The sequence below is a fragment of the Tigriopus californicus genome, chromosome 3 (genome assembly GCF_007210705.1).
Source record: "Tigriopus californicus strain San Diego chromosome 3, Tcal_SD_v2.1, whole genome shotgun sequence".
Taxonomy (NCBI): domain Eukaryota; kingdom Metazoa; phylum Arthropoda; class Copepoda; order Harpacticoida; family Harpacticidae; genus Tigriopus; species Tigriopus californicus.
In genome coordinates this window covers 4,526,172-4,545,053 of record NC_081442.1, presented here as the reverse complement: position 1 = coordinate 4,545,053, position 18,882 = coordinate 4,526,172, and the positions used below count along the sequence as shown (strand labels likewise).

Genomic DNA, 18,882 nt, shown 5'->3' with positions numbered 1-18,882 from the left:
GCAGTACATCATGGATTTGTAAGGCTCGAGTCCCTTTTCTGAAGCTCTGCAGCTCCTCGCCCAAATAGTCGACTTTATGGGGAGACACATGCATTTTTGAGCCACTATGAATTTGCTGAGTAAACGCACCGAAATATGCCACAAACATATCTGGACTTGACAGTCTTCTTCACCATGTTTTTTATCTCTTATTCTAGGTAAGTCATCGCAAGCATAAGATGAAAATAAACCTATAAATGCATCTGGCGACGGACACCCACTGTACGTATTGGTTAGCTCCCAGGAAAGTTTAATCCCCCCAAATGGACCCCAAAAGATCTCGTTTTTATTTTCACGAGGGCTGACTGATAGGGCTTGCAAGACTGGGAAGGATATCGACTTTGTGACCACTGGTGTCCCTTGATTTCGTCTTTTTTTACGACAAAGTCTCATTGAAAATTGAAAATTCAATTTCCTGATAGTGAGATGCTCTCCGCGGATAAAAGTAGGAAAACCAGGGGGAAAGGCGATCTAACGTGTACGAGATGTCGAGTGATTTCGTACAGACTGACGTTGTTGGTGACTCTTATCCACGAACCAATCAACCAATGCTCGCATGCAATCGAATACCATTGCTGGACTGACGACTGGTCCTTCCTTGCTACACGCACAATCTCTTCCGAAATCCAAAGACGGAGGTGAAATTATTCACATTTTCAATAAGTGTGGCTTGCTGTACTATATGTATGGTTGAACCAGTCGAATTCACATATTTGACGTACGTACGTACAATACGGTGGGTGAAAACTCGATCCTGTCGACAAAATGGGATAGCTAGAAGCTGTATGATATGACGTTCTGGCCAACTTCTGTTTTGAATGACTTCATGATGTCTTCTTGACAGTCGCTTCCAAGGGGACTCGTCACACTGCCAAAATTTGCTCTCAGTAATCGGCTCTTTGAATATAGGTCCGAAAATTGCTTCTTAACTTGACAAGTGAACTCGTCCATCCAGTGCACTCGAACAGTGTGCATGTTCCCATTGCAATAATACAAATAATAATGCCTGAACGACGACCTATGACGACGACACCGATTGAAAAGGGGCAGAGGGGGAGGAACGAAAATTAGCATATGAGGCGATTCTACTTTTGGATTCATGTTCAATCTATTTGGTAGTCCACTGTTGAGAGGCAAGAGGGCAACTGGTCCCCAATCCCTCTCCAAGCTGCTATAGACCCTATCGATGCCCCATCATTTCCAATCGAGTAAGGGAGAGCGATTGAATTTTAATTTCCCCTACTTCCAACTGATCCAATCATCGAATCCAAATCGAGCGTATTTGCCGGGGTATCGGAAATCCTCATTCGTTTTCACTCGCTTATTATTGAGATCATTTGGAGCTTGCAGATTTGTTCAAATCATCAATTGCTAGGTAGTATATGCTAGTGATGCTTCATGGGGTTGACAATCGTGCGTGTACGTGCGTGCGTGCGTGCTGTAGGAACGAAATAGATGAGCTCATTGAGAAAACCGAGAAATGTGAAACTCGATTCAGTACATGGCCAGATCTGTTGAGGGTTAATTGGGAATCGGTGTTCGATATGTTTGGTGGTCTCTTTCATTCCCAGTGGCCCGAGGCCAACTATCTAACTGACTAACGAACCACCGACCATTGGAATCACACACGGACGGAGTCACTTACGACTTCGATGAGCAAATTGCAAATGGGGATTTAATGACTACTTTTTCATTAATAAACCAGCCTCCTCCTTCTTCTCCTCCTCCTCCATCGTCTTTTCCACTCTATGTAAGTACCACTACATGGTCGTCGTTTGGTAAGATGATTTTTCACCAAAGCACGTCAAAGGAAACGTTCACGCCTGGCTGGCTTGCAAAATATCTTTGAAGCACATAAATTACTCCCAATATCCGTGAAAACCGAGATTCTTTCCTTATGTACTCGTATATCTATACATACGTACACTGCACAGGCAGGTACTCACTCGTAGCTCGAGATTTGTCGCCCCTGAAAGAAGCCAGTTTCTTTTCTTTTTTGGGAGCTTCTTCTCAAGTCAGAGAAAGAGGACCATGACAAGTTTTTGCAGGTTTCTTTCGTCTGATTCCAATTCCTGACTGCATGCACTCTCGAGGACCTGGAGTCAAGGGTGAATTCACGAGAGACCTATGTCACCTAAAGTAGACTTGCCCGAGGTGGTCTCAGACACTTCTTCTCTTTACGTGTTACTTCGTTGTCGGGTCTGACTCGTTCCTTATTTCTCCTTGGACCCTCTCGTCCTTCTCTTTTTTTCTGGGAATAATGATTTTGTATGAACTGGATTTAAATGGCCAACTTTTTGTCAAACGGGTTTGGAATAGTGAATAATGGTTCGTTTGAGGGTCTCGTCTGGCCCCGAGAAGTAGTTTCATTCAGTTCAAACGTCGACAACCACAATCATCAAGGCCAAATCGAGATCTTCGGGACTGATAAATCCGAAGATGTCACTATCAATGGAAGTCTTGGCTTCAATGTTGATGGTTGAATAAATGGCACACAAGAACTGCACTCGGTGTGGTTGAAGCCGACGTATCGTGGGATTATATTTTAGTCCCAATCCCCTTTTTCAAGCACGCCATCTTGTCCAACCATCCACCATCCACCATCTACCATCCACCGACGCCCAAGTGCTCGGTTTCTTCTCAATTTTTTGGCATTCCCTTGTTGGCACTTTTCAGAACAGAAGCCGCGATAGTACCCTCCTACCCAGTACAGTAGGAGACGAATTCTCTTGCCAGTATCACAAGTGCATGAAGGAACCCCATCGCGAGAGAGGGGCTCATTTTACTCCCGGTGGACATCTCAAAAGCAAGCATAACTAACCCGAATATCCCCCAAAGAGACATCGTGACAATCCGAAAAGCCAACTTGCAGATCTGATCGGTGCACCACGCGAGACTGCAATGATGGGACAAGAAATCATCTCCACTGTCCAATTGAACCCGAGCTGAAACACGAACCATTAGTAGGCAATCAGTGCATCCAGCTTAGGTTCTAGATGTCCAAGCCTTATCACTGAAATATGGCAAAATTTCTACCCCAAGATAGCAAGTCCGCCCGTCCGTCCATCCACCAACCTGTGAGTAAGTCGGTCGGAGCTATTGGTGGTGTTGGGCCAGACTTTTGGGTTTTATTCTGAGTTTCCCTTCAGGGCATAACTGCAATTGCTGGCCAGGTAGACAAGGCATAAAGAAGACCCGTGGTTGGCACAGCGTTCTGTCTTGTTCGGTAGTAGAACGCGAGTATAGTATATACGACTTCACAGCAACACGTTGTTGGGTTGATGTAGTCCTCTTAATAGAAGAAGTAATAGTGCTACACGACTACTACTACCACTACTATTGCTGTAGTTCGTCTCAACCCGAGGGTCTTGGGACGTCTGCAGAGGTTCGTAAAATGGCTGAACTGATGAGTGGTTCGACGATAAACGAATTGGCGGGCAGCCACATGATAATGAGGAAACCGATAGCCAACACGCGAAATGGATTGCATTGGCTGCACCACGTCCGGCCAAATCTCGAGGTTCGAGTCCTCTTTGATGACCTGTTGGATAGGACATCATATATTGAGGTGGGATTTCTTGGAGTCGAAATGCTCTTCTTTTCGGGGTACATTGGTGGAATGTGGGTCGGGGATGTTGACGTGGCAAAATATCGAAAAGTGTGTCGTAATGGGCGAAATTTCTCTTCAATCTAGCTGGAATAGTTTTTGCATGTCATCCTGCCTCGATTTTTTTGAGCCGGCTCCACCTCTCGGCTCGAATGCATAGAGCAATAATGCATGATGATCAGGCCAATATTTTTAGATCATTGAAAAAATCCTTGAGACGTCGTGAGTTGGTTCGTTCGTAGGCTCGTTCGTTCGCTCATTCGCTCGTTTGTGTATCAGGTTTGGTTTTCAGTTCACGACGAGTTGAACTTGTTCAAATTTAAACGGGCAACTTGATCATCCGGCGAATTTCTAATTTGCAGTGAGTGAGACAAAGAGACTCCTTTGGAGATAGATTATCGTACATCTAGGGAAGAGACAGGAGAAGCCGAAAAGTGATATGAAAATAATCAGATGATGGAGAACCATCGTGTTGCTCGGGTGTTGGTTGGTACGAGTAGATTGCACCAACGAAAGACCGAATGGACAAACGAACGAGGAGGATTGTGCCAAATCCCTAAAATGGACGCCTCTTATCTTGGAATTTTGTCAGTGGAAGTGGCCTTATGATTAATGAAGGCGAGTTTTCATTTTTGGTGGAATGTTTGCAAGCCAGCCAGTTCTCAAGACGACGGCGACTAGGACAAGTTCGACGACCACAAAGACGTACCTGTTTGGAGTTGAGTGGCCAGATTAGGAAGTTGAAGAGGCGTTTTCTCTTCCAGGTCATCTTGGCAAAATAATAAAGGGATGCATGCAGTTTAGTCGGTCGGTCGGTCGGTCGGTCGGTCTGTCGGTGGATCGGTCGGTCTATCGGTCGGTGGGTCTGCTTAGTGACGACGTCTTGCATTGGACCCTCACTTGGATTCCCCGTCAGTGACGAGAATGAGTCGTCCTGATACGGATTGGTGTTGGAGGTAGTAATGGTGGTTTGCCAGAAAATATTCACCAACTCATGTTTCTTCAAGGCAAGCAGGCCATTATTTCATTCAGATTGCATTTGCACACTCCTGGAAATGTGAAACTCATCTTGGGAGGATCGCTCTCGAAGGGACTCTTTTGAGAAGATTTGGTACAATAGATCTCCTCGTGGCCAATGCAATCTCTCTGAGAGTCGAGAGTACTACCCCCACCACTTGGCGTCTTTTTTTGCAGGGAGCTTAAGCGAGTCAAGAATGATGGAAAAAACAACGCCCCATTAGGGCCCAAGTAGGTATCTATTTAAAAGCGTCCATATTTCGGCCTCCTACCAATAGATTCATTGACGCTTGATGCTGCATTTGTTGATGGAACTTGCTTAAAAAATAGAAGGTTAGTTCAACTCAATGCGCCCCGTGCAGGATACTCCATACTTTCCAAACCGAGGAATCCGAGTTCATGCATGACATCTCCATGGACCGGGGGGTTTTGTGAACCTCCTGGGCCTGTGGTCAAGTATGGCTCTTTTTCGGACATTCCAAGCAGTAATGAGGTAGACGAGCGAAACATCAGACTCCCAGACAGAGGAGAAGAACCATTAGACTTGCTTGGGTTCAGCGTTCATCGTCCGTTCGTCCGTCCAAGGAAAGAACGAACGAGCAGAAGGAGCAGAAAGAAGAAGGAGACGAAGAAGAAGAAGAAGCCCTTCAGATCCCCCGAAATGGCCACCATCACCACCACCTTGGCCATCAGTACAAAAGAAAAGATTTATGTAGGTTAGAATTTGCCAAGTTTCACTTCATACATTAAGGGAGAGGGGACGAACGACGCAATGGTCGGCGAGAATATTGAGAGGGAAGAGATGAAAAATCGACCCAAAACATTCCGTTTTATTATAACACACCACTCGTCATGAGTGAAAGTGAGGCTGGCAAGATTATCATTGGACTCTCGTGACTCTCTTCGACGACCACATTGTCATCCTCTTGGCTTGATTGAAGATAAGTGCTTGTTTGGGGTTGCATTGATCCGGAGATTTCACCACTCCATTGAGAAACAATTATTGATTGATCCGGCGAAAAATCACGCGGAACATAGCAGAGTAATCCACCTGGGAGTCTTCCATTCAAAGCAATTGCCAGGGGCTTTTTCGAGAGGTGATGGCGATAAGTATCGGTGATTGGTAAATGTAGTCGCAGATGTGGCCATTAAATTACGGATATGGATTGACGATAATTATACGTCCGGCTCCCAAAGGTGAAGCGATCAAAGTCAATGCCAAACATTCTCAAGCCAAGTGTGTTCGAGGACTTGATCTCGATTGGCAGGAATGGCAAGTACGTACACCTACCACGTACATACAGTAGTACAGAAGAACCTTTGGCCGTCTGCTAGATACATAAACATTGCGTTCGGATGTGATTGTCAGTCAAACAATGAGACGAAATCATCGATTCCCTTTTTGTTGAACATCTCCTGAACTCCCTAAATTTTTGACCTGATTTGGTCTGACTGCTCTATCAAGCTACTAGTTCTAGCTAGCTATTGTGCGTCGTACACGTACGTACAAGTAGTATGGTTGTACGTGTAGGTATAGAAGGAGGAGCAGTGGTGTTATAATGGGATGCCAAAAAGGCGAGAGAAGCTGTGGTGCCGAAATCAAGGCGTGGATCTCCCATTGAAGCCTTTGTTATCCAATTCTGATTAGCCATATATATTGATGGATTGAGCTGTTGGATGCAAGTTTGTCAAACCCGAGCAATCCAGAGTGCAGCGTTAGGATCAACTCAAAGAAAGCTATAGTCATGAGTCGACCTCTAGCGACGGCCATATCTTTTTGTGGTTGAGTGGGATGGAGTTGATCCTAACCAACGATGATGGTCTCACTTGACTGCATGGTTACCCTCGTCAAACTCACAATAGAGGCTGTGACACCTAAAAATGCGCATAATTTTATTGGACAAACCGGAATATTTTAATCGCTTTTGCATTCACTAAACTCGGAATATGTATAAATGTGCATTGATTGAATAGGGGCGGATCGTGATCGTCATGAAAACGTCCCGTTAAATACGTCGAACTGGAGGTGGATTGTAATAAAATCAAAACATCATTAACCCAACCGACAAAAAGGTTACCGTTACCAAAAACAAGAAGAGAGAGCAAAAACCATGATAATGTACCGAGTTTAAATCTCCAATATGTTTCAACACTTGTATGCTTAATCGCAAATGCAAGTGTTCAATAGCGATTAAAAATTAGATATTTTTTGCCACCGATGTGCGCCTTTTACATTTATCGGACTGATATTGGAATGATGTGATAGGGTGAGTATTCCGAGATCATTTCTGAAATCAGGAGCAAATCGATCCACAAATCAAAGTTAAAGATGAGACTTGAGAAACGCCATCAATTCTTCTTCTCGTCCTCACACTTTTAATAGAGCTTGTCATTCATTTTCCATCAAATATCCGCCCTCCAACCTGTGCGCTATAATTCAATAGTGGGACTGGCGTCCCTCCCAAGGCACGTTGATCATTAAAGGTGAAGGAGGAAAAATGAATTTGGCATTCTCAGCTAGCTTGCTTGCTTGTCCAATGGCTGGTCCGTGTCTTGATTGTAAGCACAGCAAGGTACGTTAGTTACGTAGTCTGCTACGGGGAAGCTTTCCTCAGTTAGGCGTAGTAGCAGTAGTAGTAGTAGTAGTAGTAGTAGTAGTAGTCCTTGTTAAGAGCCTTGATGAAAGTTTTTTCATACTAACTTTCCGCTTCTCACTCCTGGCACTGAATCGAAGACCAGTGTGGTGACTGTCGTTGTTGTTGTTGTTATCGGTAGTACTCTAGCTATGAAGGTGGTTGGTTGGTTGGGGAAAGGTGGCTACTCTAAAGTTGGTCCTCTCCCAAGTTCAACAACGAGTGCAGAGTGCAGAGTGCTTCTCTTGTTCACTCAAGCAACTTTGGAACACGGCTGCAAACTTGCAACCTCGGAAACATTATTGATCGACGACAAACGAGAAAAAAAGTTGGCGACGGGGGCAAGTGCAACTTCACTTGCCTCACATCATCTTATTACCGCTATCATTACTTTATACCCCGGTAAAAACGAGAAGCACAAAAGATTACACACTGGTGATCATGAGAAGCATTTCGTCTAGTTCATGCATGGCAATTCCACGAGATAGCTGGTCGACACACCACCGTACCAATCATGTACCAGTGGTACCACGAAATTTCCTTCGATCCTAGCCAGTCCTGCCACTCTTCCTCGGGTGTTATTAGTGACAGGAAAACCACTTGGAACAGGTTAACGTTAATTACGACAAGTAATTTTCTGAAAAACCTCCTGCCAAAAATCGTTTGTTGTGTTCCCTCTTGTGCTCCTCTGGCTGAGCGGAGAAAACCGCAATCCCGCCTGAAGACGTCCAAATCATGCAAAGTGATTGACTCGAAGAACAACTTTCCTTCCATCGCCGAGCAGCGAGATAGCTTGACAATAATATATGCATTCTCAAGAAGAGAAAAATCCGGATTCCGCATCCAGAAATATTCATTGTTAATAGATGTGGCCTGTTACATTCTGAATCGCACGTGAGGCTGATGGAGAATGACACCATATTTGACTTGAATTAAGGACACTTGCTTTATCTGAAGTGCAAATCGAGCTGAAAGACACTTGTTGTCCTCACTGAAACGTTGTATTTGCTTCTGTACATTAGAGGATAGTAGGGAATCCACGTGTCCTCTGATTGAATCTTACGTCTTTGGTGAACAAGTTAGTTAGCGTAGCCAAATGTATGTATGATACTCATATGGACGCTGAAGGTGCCAAATTTATTCAGCATGCCCCTTCCATCTGTGTCTTGGATGTACTGTACTCTTTACCTCCTGGCGATAAAACTGATAAAGTCGGGGATGGGAGCGTTTCGGGCAGGTATTTTCTGTCGACGAGAATAGATTGGCTCTCGCCAGGTGCCTTCGGTGTGAATCTACCTCTTCGAGCTGAATATTTTAGTGTACATACACAATTACTAACGTTGTTTACCTAGAATATATATACATACACACACACACACCTCTTGTCGCAACTCAGAGAGTAGCGAGCATACGCCATTATTCTACGAGATTGCAAAATATGTATATGTCAGCCAAACGGGATCAGATTGGTGATAGGGCCTATTTCAGCCCAGTGTTGTTGTCATATGGAGTCATTGGCTGGCAAATGTGTGTGTGTGTGTCTTGGGATGCTATCCAGCGCATGTAGCATCGGTTTCAGGTGCGATCTCGTTTCCTCAAGCTCACTACCACGGTAGATGTGAACAAATCAGTCCTTGGCCAGCAGAGTAAACTGGAAGGGACACATTGAATCCGCGATATTTGGCCAAAATCCCCTTCAGCAATCAGCTAGCAGCTGTCTGCTCCTGTCATCCTCTCCGAAAAGTCGAGTTGGATTGAAACGGTCTGTCTGCAGTATATGATGGTGGCTGCCCATCCTCCATTCCAAATTCTGCAGATCTGTAATCAAGTCCTCGGGAAGCCTACTCACGGCGACTTGTAGTACTAGTTACTAGTTAGTACTGGCCCCACTCTGGGGACGCGAAATAGCTGAAGCACTTAAATGCCTACTTCTTGTTCCACCGTGTTAGCCTTGTATGTGTGTGTGTGAATGGACGTGCCTCATGACGGCGGCCACGACGACGATGATATTAGATCGAGAAGTAGTCGTTCAACTCGTGTTCGACAATGGAGATGGTCGGCGGCGAACTTGCGAAGTAGCCGTGCTGCAACATCAACTTAGATGGGCAGGGAGTACCTACTGTAGGCGGAGGAGGAAGGCTATCAGTTCGCCAAATCCTGCTAACGTAAGCAAAGTGTGTATCTCTCTCTCTCTCTCTGTCAGCTCTGTCAGCTCTCAGAGTTCAAATGTCGGATTCGCATTCGAGTTCGAGTACGTTCGTTCGTTCGGTCCTCTCACTCATCCACTGCAATGGGAAGCCATGGCAACGTGGGTTCTTTTCGGTTCTTCTTTCCGCTGCCATGACGCTGAGTATGCAGAAATCTGCAAGCGCACTGCTACTAGAATTACTACTACTATTGAGTGGTACAAAACACGCATACACAGACCAAGCTCCCTGCGCCTTGAACATTATCACGATCCACACCAGCATTTTGCAGTGGTCGTCATTTTGTCGGTGGGTGATGCACTGATGGTGGATCCACCACGGCGAGATCCATTGGACGCTGGCCTCCACCAAGGACTCACTCACCCAGTACTCTGAGCTGCGGAACTTGCATTTATTTCGAGTCCGCGTTGAGACCCACGGCTCACTGCAAAAACGTGGCTCGCCCGAGAGCTGACTCTTGCACAAAGAAAGAAAGACCGAAAGAGCGAGAAAAAGAGAGAAAAAAAAGAGCGAGTCCAGGATCCTCCGATTCACTGCTTCTCGGCCCGCTTGTTGCATTGCAAACCTGGGAACGCCGCCTCGAGTCCATCCAACGGGGGCAAGAGAGAGAAAGAACATTGCAAACCTGAGTCCTCACTCAGTTAGCCAGGAGCACCAAATCGCTGAGCAGAGCTGCATCTAGGATGAAGTTGTCGGCGTTGCTGCAGGCCACGACGTCCCCGAAGTGTCCACAAAGAACTCGAGAAGAGATGGACGAGGACTGTGGACGAGATCCTCCTGCCCGTGGGGGCCAGGGGCAAAACACCAGCACCACCGCCATCACCACCACTCGTCGGTCTCCGTCACCACCGGCACCATCACAACGACGGGTTGGGAAGGTGGATAGAGGATTTGAACGTACACTCCATCCACGGAGCGCAATTGCAATGCGTGCACTACTCACTCCAAGAGGCATTTGCACAAGGAACGAGGAGAACGAGGAACAAGACTCACGCACTCAACTACCCACCCAGGGGGAACAGCTGTAGCAGCGGCAGTGGTTGGCCAGTATCATCTGTGGGGGGAGGGGAAGGGGGGGGGGCGGGCATGGGTATTGAGAACTGCAAAACTTAGCAAAACAGCAGTTGGAATTTGGTGGCGTGTGGAAGAGACTTGCACAAAAAGAACGGTGCGAGGCTGCCAATATATACGTAAAAAAGTGCAAATCTGTGGCTGTGTTGTTTCGGGCATTGTGTTGTTGACCTGCTTCCACCATTCCATTGGTGATGGAACAACACTCATTGTGGGTTTTGAAAGCATGAAGTGAAAAGCCATCTCATGGCGAACAAAAACCTCGCTCTGGGGCCCCAATAATTAACCTGTCCATGATTGGGTAGTGATGTAGTGGGCTGCCAGCTCTTGGATCCTCTATCTACTCTTCTTTGCAACCATCGCAGGTACAGGTTTGATCCCATCATGCTCCAGTTTTAATATTCAGTAACTGCAATTCAGGGGAGTTTTAAATGTGTGTATGTACGTACAAAAGTGATGGTGATGGTGATAATGATGATTGTTTGCTGTGCCTGCGTTTTGCCAATATTGCGCGCCTCTTTGCCACTGGATTTGTTCACAACGAGGAAAGTGAACAAGACGAACTCGGAACGATTGTGCTATAGAAGGAGATAATGCAGAACCGACGCGAATAATTGCTGGCAACGGAGCAAAAAATGTTAACTAAAATTAGTCGAGCAGGGCCACCGACACTATCCAGTGAGAATGATCAAACTTGAGCAAAAAACAAGACTTGCAACATTATTGCGGGCAAGTCTGGCGGTCCATTCGTTTTAGTAGAGTACTCCAGCCATACTAATGCTTACATTATTGTTGTGTGTATGTGTGTGTTCTGAGACCCAAGTCTCATCCTGCCTCTGCATACACTCACGTTTTCCCTGAGAAATGGTGAGAGCAGGCCCAAAAAATCATTTTGATTGTGTCTGAGCTGTCCAGGCCTACTATTCTGCTTCCTTCGTCGTGGCTTTTTTGCTAGCTCCGTGGGTCTGAGTTGAGGAGCTATCAGAGGCACTTGCAGAGGAGGGGATTTGCTCTGCCAAATGTTTATTCACAAAGAAGGTAGAATGTAGAAGAAAAAGGGAGAGAAGCGAATCCATCGGCGTTACCTAATAATACCATTGAGCGCCCATTTGGCCTGGAAGAGCTACTTGGTTAGGTTGGCATTTCGGCAAGGTCAGATCAGCTTGCCCTCATACAGCTTACTCCTGTACAATGCCTCGTGTGTGTGTGTGTGTGTTTGTAAGTGAGTGAGTCAATGTGCGTGTGTGCGTGTGTGTGCAAATAGTCGAATGCACAATTGAAACTACCTCGAGCTCTCACTCCATATCCGTTTCTCTACCGAAGGCCATGCTACCCCGAGGCCTCAATGCTCCCTTCTTCGTCTATCGGGCATTCAAGGCCTGGCAATGACCTCCTTGCTTGTGCGACCAGAACGACGGGAAAAGGAGAGAGACAGACCCCCAGTATAGTGGGGGGGGAGTCAGGCCTTCCTGGCCTCCGCCATCCCATTTCCCCTACCCACCCAAGGGTAAAAGACTTGAGAACAAGGAAGGGATGACTATGTTTTTGCCTCCTTTTTTTTGCTCGCTCCCACCACCTTGTCCCATGGGAGCCACTAGGACGACTTAGTCACGCGAAAAGAAGGAGGAAGAAAGTCGTTCCTTCTCTCCGCAGTTCTCTCTTTCTCTCTCTGTCTCTCTGTCTCTCCTCGGGCAGGACCAACCGAGGTCTGAATCTCCTAGTGCTCTGTCAAGATCAGGCCACGGCCATTCAGGGCTGCCAACGGATTTCCCAGCCTTTTCCTATTCCCGACGTTCCCAGCCCCTCCGTCCCTGAACGACGTTGGTTGGGTGAGCAGAAAATTCCGCTCTGTTTTCTGTTAAAGCAAACAGTCTTGAATGCTTGGCTGAGCATTATTCTTGCTCAATAGAAATGGATCGAGAGAGGGAGGAGAGCTGTTCGTTGTACACGTTCATGCCCCACCTTCATTCGTTTTTGCAAGAGGTCCGCGGATCGACAAATCAAATAGTTCTCAGGTAGTTAGTAACATTGTTGCCACCGTCTCATTTCGGGTGAATGTGTCCGACTGTCTGCAAAACCCAGCCCTAGATTTTTATTAAACACAATGATTGTTGATATTTGATTGGAGGAAACATTCCTGACTTTTTATCGCCCACTTTTTGTTGTGCTGGTGCTTGCAATAAAGACTCGATGATCGCTCTTCCACTAGTACAAGGTACTCGTACAATGGGAAAAAACACCTTTGGGAATTAGTGCAAACCAAAGGCAGCCAACAGTTGTCTACTTACAAGTTGAGTCTAATCAAAATTGACTACATTTGCTTGATGATATTATGTACATATGTGTGTTTTTGCCTCATCTCACTCCAAAGGTGAACGTACTCGCTCGACTCCAGCCAAAGATAGTTTTGCATATAAACATGTTCAGCCGGTCGATCCTGGCAGGGGAGGAGGAGGAGAAGAAGAAGGAAAGGAGAATGAGAAAGAATCTCGTCTGAAAAAAGAGAAGCCTTGTTGAAGGTGAAGGAGCTCTGATTTCTTCTACCTGGTAGACTCGCTGTGCCATCATGGTCGCCGTTGAGCTCGTCTTGGTTTTCTTCCTCGGTCGTGGCCAGTACGCTGGAGTGCAGAATTGAATATATTGCCTCTGGTCAAACCACTCTGATCCAAACTGGATATTTGGTCACGAAATGCCAGAGTTTGCTTTTGCATTTGACAGAAACCCTCTCAAAGCCAACCAAGTCATGGACGTACGTTTTCACAGTTTTCACACACTCTGTAATAGAGTACAGACACGTTTTGCTTTTGTATTTGAACGAGCTCAGACTGCCCATTTGGGTGAGAGGGATTCATCAAAGTAAAATTATGCCATAAATGGAACAGTAATTCCAACTTGGGACCACACCTAGTTTTACCCCACATGCTCCCCTTTCCCCCATTCTTTCCGTCTCAATGAAAAGGGTTGCCAGACAGATTTGCATAATGCGAATTGCACATTTTTGCAGACATGTCTCCCCAAGTGCAACACAGAACGGGATTTGCAGCTGCCATTGCTCCCTTGTGCTTGCAAAACCGCACCAAATTGCAGGTTCCCTCTATTGCGCACTATTTTGCACGCCGTCAGCTTGCAAAAGTTGAACGACCGTCTGGGAGTGACGCCGACCGAGTTGTTTATGGGCAAGCAAGCCAAGCAAGAGCAGGCGGGTCGCCCGGCCATTTCCAAGCCAAGAAGCCAGGAGAGAGAAGGAACGGCGCCCACTTTAGGAGGAGCGGAAATTCATAAAACAGCTGTCTGGCCAGCGATCTGAAAGGAACACTAGCGAGCGGCTCAAGCATGCCAAGGCACTCACACAGGACTGAAGAGGAGGGCACCAGGAAAAACATGTTACCTCTTTCCCTTTTTTGCTGTAATTTTGGCAGACCCAACTCTCCGGCTGATCTTGTCGGGCCAATGGGCGGAAAGTGCTGAGCTGTAAGATTGCAGACATTGCCAACAACGCACGCAGTAGAGGGGAAGGGGGGGGGGGGGAATTGGCTCGTAAAATGGCAAAGAGTCGCGACGACGTCCATCACGTCAACCCACGACCCTAAATAAACTAGGAGCCTTCTCTCTCTCTCTCTAAACACCACCGCTCACATACTGTAGTGAGTGTCTGAGAGAGATACGAGATGCAATGATGCCCTTTCGTTGATCGAGTTGGCACTCAAAAATTTCCCCACTCTGGTGTTTGAAGGGAACTTCGGCATTGTTGGTGCCAATCGAATGAAAAGGGATCGAATTTCAAGTGATGGGAAACCCCGGTATTGTTGGAATTGCACTTTTTCGGATTGAACACACCAGGCGGATGCCATAAGCACTTGTCGCATTCAAAACAGTGGGGACTTTTTGCTCACATTTCCAATCCCTGAGTTCAAGCACCCCCTATTTAGCTTGGGTGGGTGAGTGTCGGAGTACTGTAAGTGAGTGTGCATATAGATATATATTTTGTCTTCCATGCCCACCACCGCTACCATTTCCATTATGCTTCGTACAACCCCTTTTACCTCGTCGACCATCGAGTCTGTCCAGAGTTGCCTCGGACGAATTCTCGTTCCATCCAGCTTTTGCAGTCTGAAACTCATTCCGACATACTCGCACTCACACACTCACACGCTCACAGAGTCAGTCACACCGAATTTTACTGGCCTCCTTCAGTCCGTCTACGTACATTCTATGTACATAGAAGCATGCAAGCAAGGGTTATTCCAAGCGCCATCATCAGACTCTGGTGTGTGGATGTGTGTGTGGATGTCTCTCTTTCTGTGTGTGCCGAAATGATCTTTTTTAGAGGCGAGGCTGTTGCAATCCTAGCTGCCCACTTCTACTACCTTGAGAGAACTCTTTCGAGGCGGTTTTGAGAGCCGACATCTTCCGTCGGTGGATCAGTCGCTCGGTCGATCGGTCGGTGGCTGGGTTGGGTGTGTAAGCCGGACGACGGACGGCTTCAAATCCAGACGGACGTCGACGTCGTGGACCAAGTCTGCAAAAGGAGTAGCAATGTACGGAGTACATAGCCAAAGAGGGGGTTGTGAGTCTGCACATAAAACTTTTGCAGACTATGGGACCAGTGTTCATCCAGGCTATTAGGGTGCAGAGGGAGCATTGAGTGAGAGAGTGAGTGGGTAAAATCACTATTTGCCAAGCAGAGGGTGGATGAGGCAGAGACTTGGAGGGAGAGAAGGATCTGAGTCGTCTGGTGAATTCAGTCTGGAGAGAACTCGCAGTGTGCAAATATTATATCCACTATTCAACCATTGTCTGGGGCATTCACCGGCTTTTTTTGCATCCCGGCGATGCATTAGGACCCATTGGGAATCTCGTGTGGCACACTTCTGCTGGATATCCCACCCACACTTGGCTTCCTTGAGTCGGTTGTGGGAACGAATAACTTACATCTTGTGATATGAATTTGTCGATAGCCTCGTGCAGCTCTTCCCGGAGTCGAAGCCCTAGCCCGTACTACCATCATCAACAGAATCAAAAGTGTTCCGTAGAAGTAGTCATTGAACTCGACGTGCTAAAAAAGTGAGTGCCTACTGCTGTTTGGGTCGAGTTCCAGAGAGCATTGCACGTCATTCATGTTCTTTTGGCGAATCGAAATGACGTATTAGTCTGGTGGTAGAACGTTTGTGATTTGGGTCAACTGTGCAGGCTAAGAGGATGAGCATATGTATTTCTTCAAAATTGACTCGAAAATTGTAAGATCTAGTTTCGCAGACCATTTGATTGACATGGTTTGTTTCTTCTTCATTTTTCAGTGTGCTACCTCAATTGTCCATCGCCAAGATGGACCCGGTATCTCAGGTGTTCTGCCTTCGATGGAACAACCACCGCTCGAACTTGCTCAACGTCTTCGACCTGCTGCTCCAGACTGAGGCCTTTTGCGATGTGACTTTGGCTTGCGATGGAGCTTCCATCAAGTGTCATAAGATCATTCTCTCGGCTTGCTCATCCTACTTCCAGCAGCTTTTCATGGAGAACAGTTGTGAACATCCCATCGTGTTCCTCAAAGACATCAAGTACAATGATATCCGCTCCATTCTGGCTTACATGTACAAAGGGGAGGTCAATGTTCAACAAGAGGAACTTCCTAGTAAGTGATAAAGGCGAAAACAACAGGAAATCGCATATCTCCTGATAATGTTCCAAATCGGCATTTTTTCTAACATGTGTGCTCTTCCAGATCTATTGAAAGTGGCCGAGCTTCTAAAGGTTAAGGGCCTTGTAGAAGAAGAACGAGAGAAACTCCTGAGCTCAGGCTTGAAGGACCCCCGTTCCAGTGTTTCAACCACCGATGATCATGAACCTCGACCCTCCACTGCCTCCTCCACGAAGAACAATAAGGATGGCCCCAATAGCAAGGACAATGGCCCTCTCACCCCCACCTCCGCCGGACCGAATATGGTACCCCCGTTCATGTGCACCCCTCCCGGTTCCCGACCCCAAATTCCCATGTGGCCACTTCATGGCATGTTCCCTGGGGCTCACGGTCTCTTTGGTAATGGCAATGCTGACCACCATGACAAGGAAGGTTCCCCCAGTCCTAAAGAAGTAGGTGCGAGCAAAAGGAAGAAGACCTCGAGTGGGTCTGGCGGTTCCACCAGTTCCAAGGACGGAAACGTCCACAATAACACCAACAACAACCTGGGACCTGGCCCTCGAGAGAGAGATCATGAGCGAGAGGAACGCAATGACGAGAAGATGTTGGATAATGATCTGGACAAGGATAACGGAATGATGAACATGGACAAGAATAACATTGCTAATTATGTTCCCAACCAGCGGCTCGAATGGAAACGATACAAACAGTACACCAGGAATGATATCATGGCCGCTATTGACGAAGTGCGAAAAGGTATGTAGAGAACGAATTCATTGATACGACCAGAAGGCGAAGCAAATAGAGTTGGAAATCATAAATTACGGGCCATCTTTCCATGCATGCAGGTATGTCAGCTCTCCAAGCATCCAGGAAATACGGCGTTCCTTCCAGAACACTCTACGATAAGGTCAAGAAAATGGGCATCGTAACGGGTCGTCAAATGCAAAGAAAATCCCTTCCTCAATATCCGGCATCTTTTCCACAGTTTGGTGGGGTGAGTTTGAAATAAATCGGATACGAACAAACAGGATTACATATTGATCAATGAATTGATGCTCTTCGCAGATGATGGGAATGGATTCGTTAAAAGATCTCTCCGACAGCCGCTCCAAAGACATGGATGAAAATACCAATGATAGTTCATCACAACCAGGAGATAACTTGGATGGGCGGGCCACTATGGTTCCCCCGGGAGGTGCGTTTCCCTCCATGCAAATGCTCAGCATCATGGAGAAAATGAAAGAGTCTGAACGTCGTGGCGACTCTGAAATCAGTCTTATGCCCATGAACCTCTCAACAATGTTGGGCAGTGCGGGCTCTAGAGATCTCAGGTTGGCCACCTCCCTGGCCTCCGCCCAACACCATTCCCAATCCGATCGTGAGGGGGGAGCACCCGGTGGCAACGGCCATAGTCGAGGAGGGCGAGGCGAGATGTCCGAGAGTAGTCTAAGTCCCGGTGGTGACGATGTTGATATCGATGAGGAGGGAGACGACGACATCGTGGAGAGTAGTAGTGGCAATAGAGGGCGTGATCGTCATTCCTCCTCCGATATTCGGGCCCAATTCATGGCGGATCTCAGGCGATTGGGCGGGAACGTCAACTCAAGCGAAGCCAATCGTAGTGGATCCGTGGACCGACACAGCTCGCACGGGAACCGATCCGGAGCCCACCCCCAGGAAGAGGCAGCCTCTTCTACGACGCATTCCCCACCCCCACCCGCCAGCTCATCAGGCGGTGAGGGCCATTCCCCCGTCTCAAAAGCCCTGCTACCTTCATCACGATCTTCGGAGGACAACCTGCCTCCTCGGAAGCGGAAAGTGAGCCAAGAGCAACATGCCAACTTCAATGGAGGCCTCCATGAGGATGAAGTCTCCCCGGAGAAGCAAAGGTCATCGGCTCCTTCACCCATTCAGGAGCAAAGTGAGCTAGACTGCCGCAATTAGAGGAACAAACCAACCAACCAACAAACCCACTAGACAAAAAATGCCATTACCTTATATGTAGGAGAGAGAGAATTAAGACTGAAAACATTTCTTTCACATCATCGCAACAAGAAGTAACACGGTACCACCATTTTTGTCAGGAGCCCTACTCACTATAGAAACAAACCCATAAGACTGGATTCCTACTATTACGTATACCTCAAGGTACATCCTTGATGATGACCACACCAACCTAACCAGACTGAATCACTCAAACCACTACCAAAACAACGTAATCATTCAAGACTGACAAAAAACTGAATTATATTCGCAATCCTCATTGTCAACATCACCGAAATAGATTTGCATCTACGTTCTGCTGCCATTGTTAACTATTGTAAGACTGAATGTGCCCTTCTTCCTCATATATCCCATAGCCAATCAACCAGTTGTATTAGCCTCCGTGAAAAGTACAAGTGTAATAATAATTCACCCTGAACTCTGCCCATCCACTACAAGAGAATTGTAACTTCGTTTTCGGCCAATGATTCTGGCACTCTGCAAATAGGGATTGACCGACTATACCGACCCTTGTCTCTTTCATTTTCATTATATTCATCTGATATCAAAATATGTGATACAAGTTATTATCAATCAAGCCCCCACTGACCCGCCATGTTTTCGTTGATTGACATCACTGCGTCTTATTAATATCACGAATCACACCCCATTCAGGACAAATTC

The 18,882-nt window shown here is 46.8% G+C and overlaps 1 protein-coding gene across 4 annotated transcripts in view; it reads left to right on the top strand.

Annotated features, from left to right (window-relative positions):
* Positions 1 to 18,661, top strand: part of LOC131878415 (protein tramtrack, alpha isoform-like) — a 53,030-nt gene extending 34,369 nt beyond the window's left edge. For 2 of the 4 annotated variants that reach the window (XM_059224383.1, XM_059224384.1), the window contains exons 2-5: positions 15,872 to 16,206; positions 16,297 to 16,968; positions 17,061 to 17,209; positions 17,281 to 18,661. In XM_059224383.1, the coding sequence (XP_059080366.1) occupies positions 15,872 to 16,206; positions 16,297 to 16,968; positions 17,061 to 17,209; positions 17,281 to 18,159 (2,035 nt within the window). In that variant the 3' untranslated portion in view covers positions 18,160 to 18,661. Of the gene's footprint in view, positions 1 to 10,593; positions 10,940 to 15,023; positions 15,639 to 15,871; positions 16,207 to 16,296; positions 16,969 to 17,060; positions 17,210 to 17,280 lie in introns of those variants that run through there. The other 2 variants (XM_059224386.1, XM_059224385.1) reach the window with 2 other exon arrangements.
* The last annotated feature ends 221 nt before the right edge of the window (positions 18,662 to 18,882 follow it).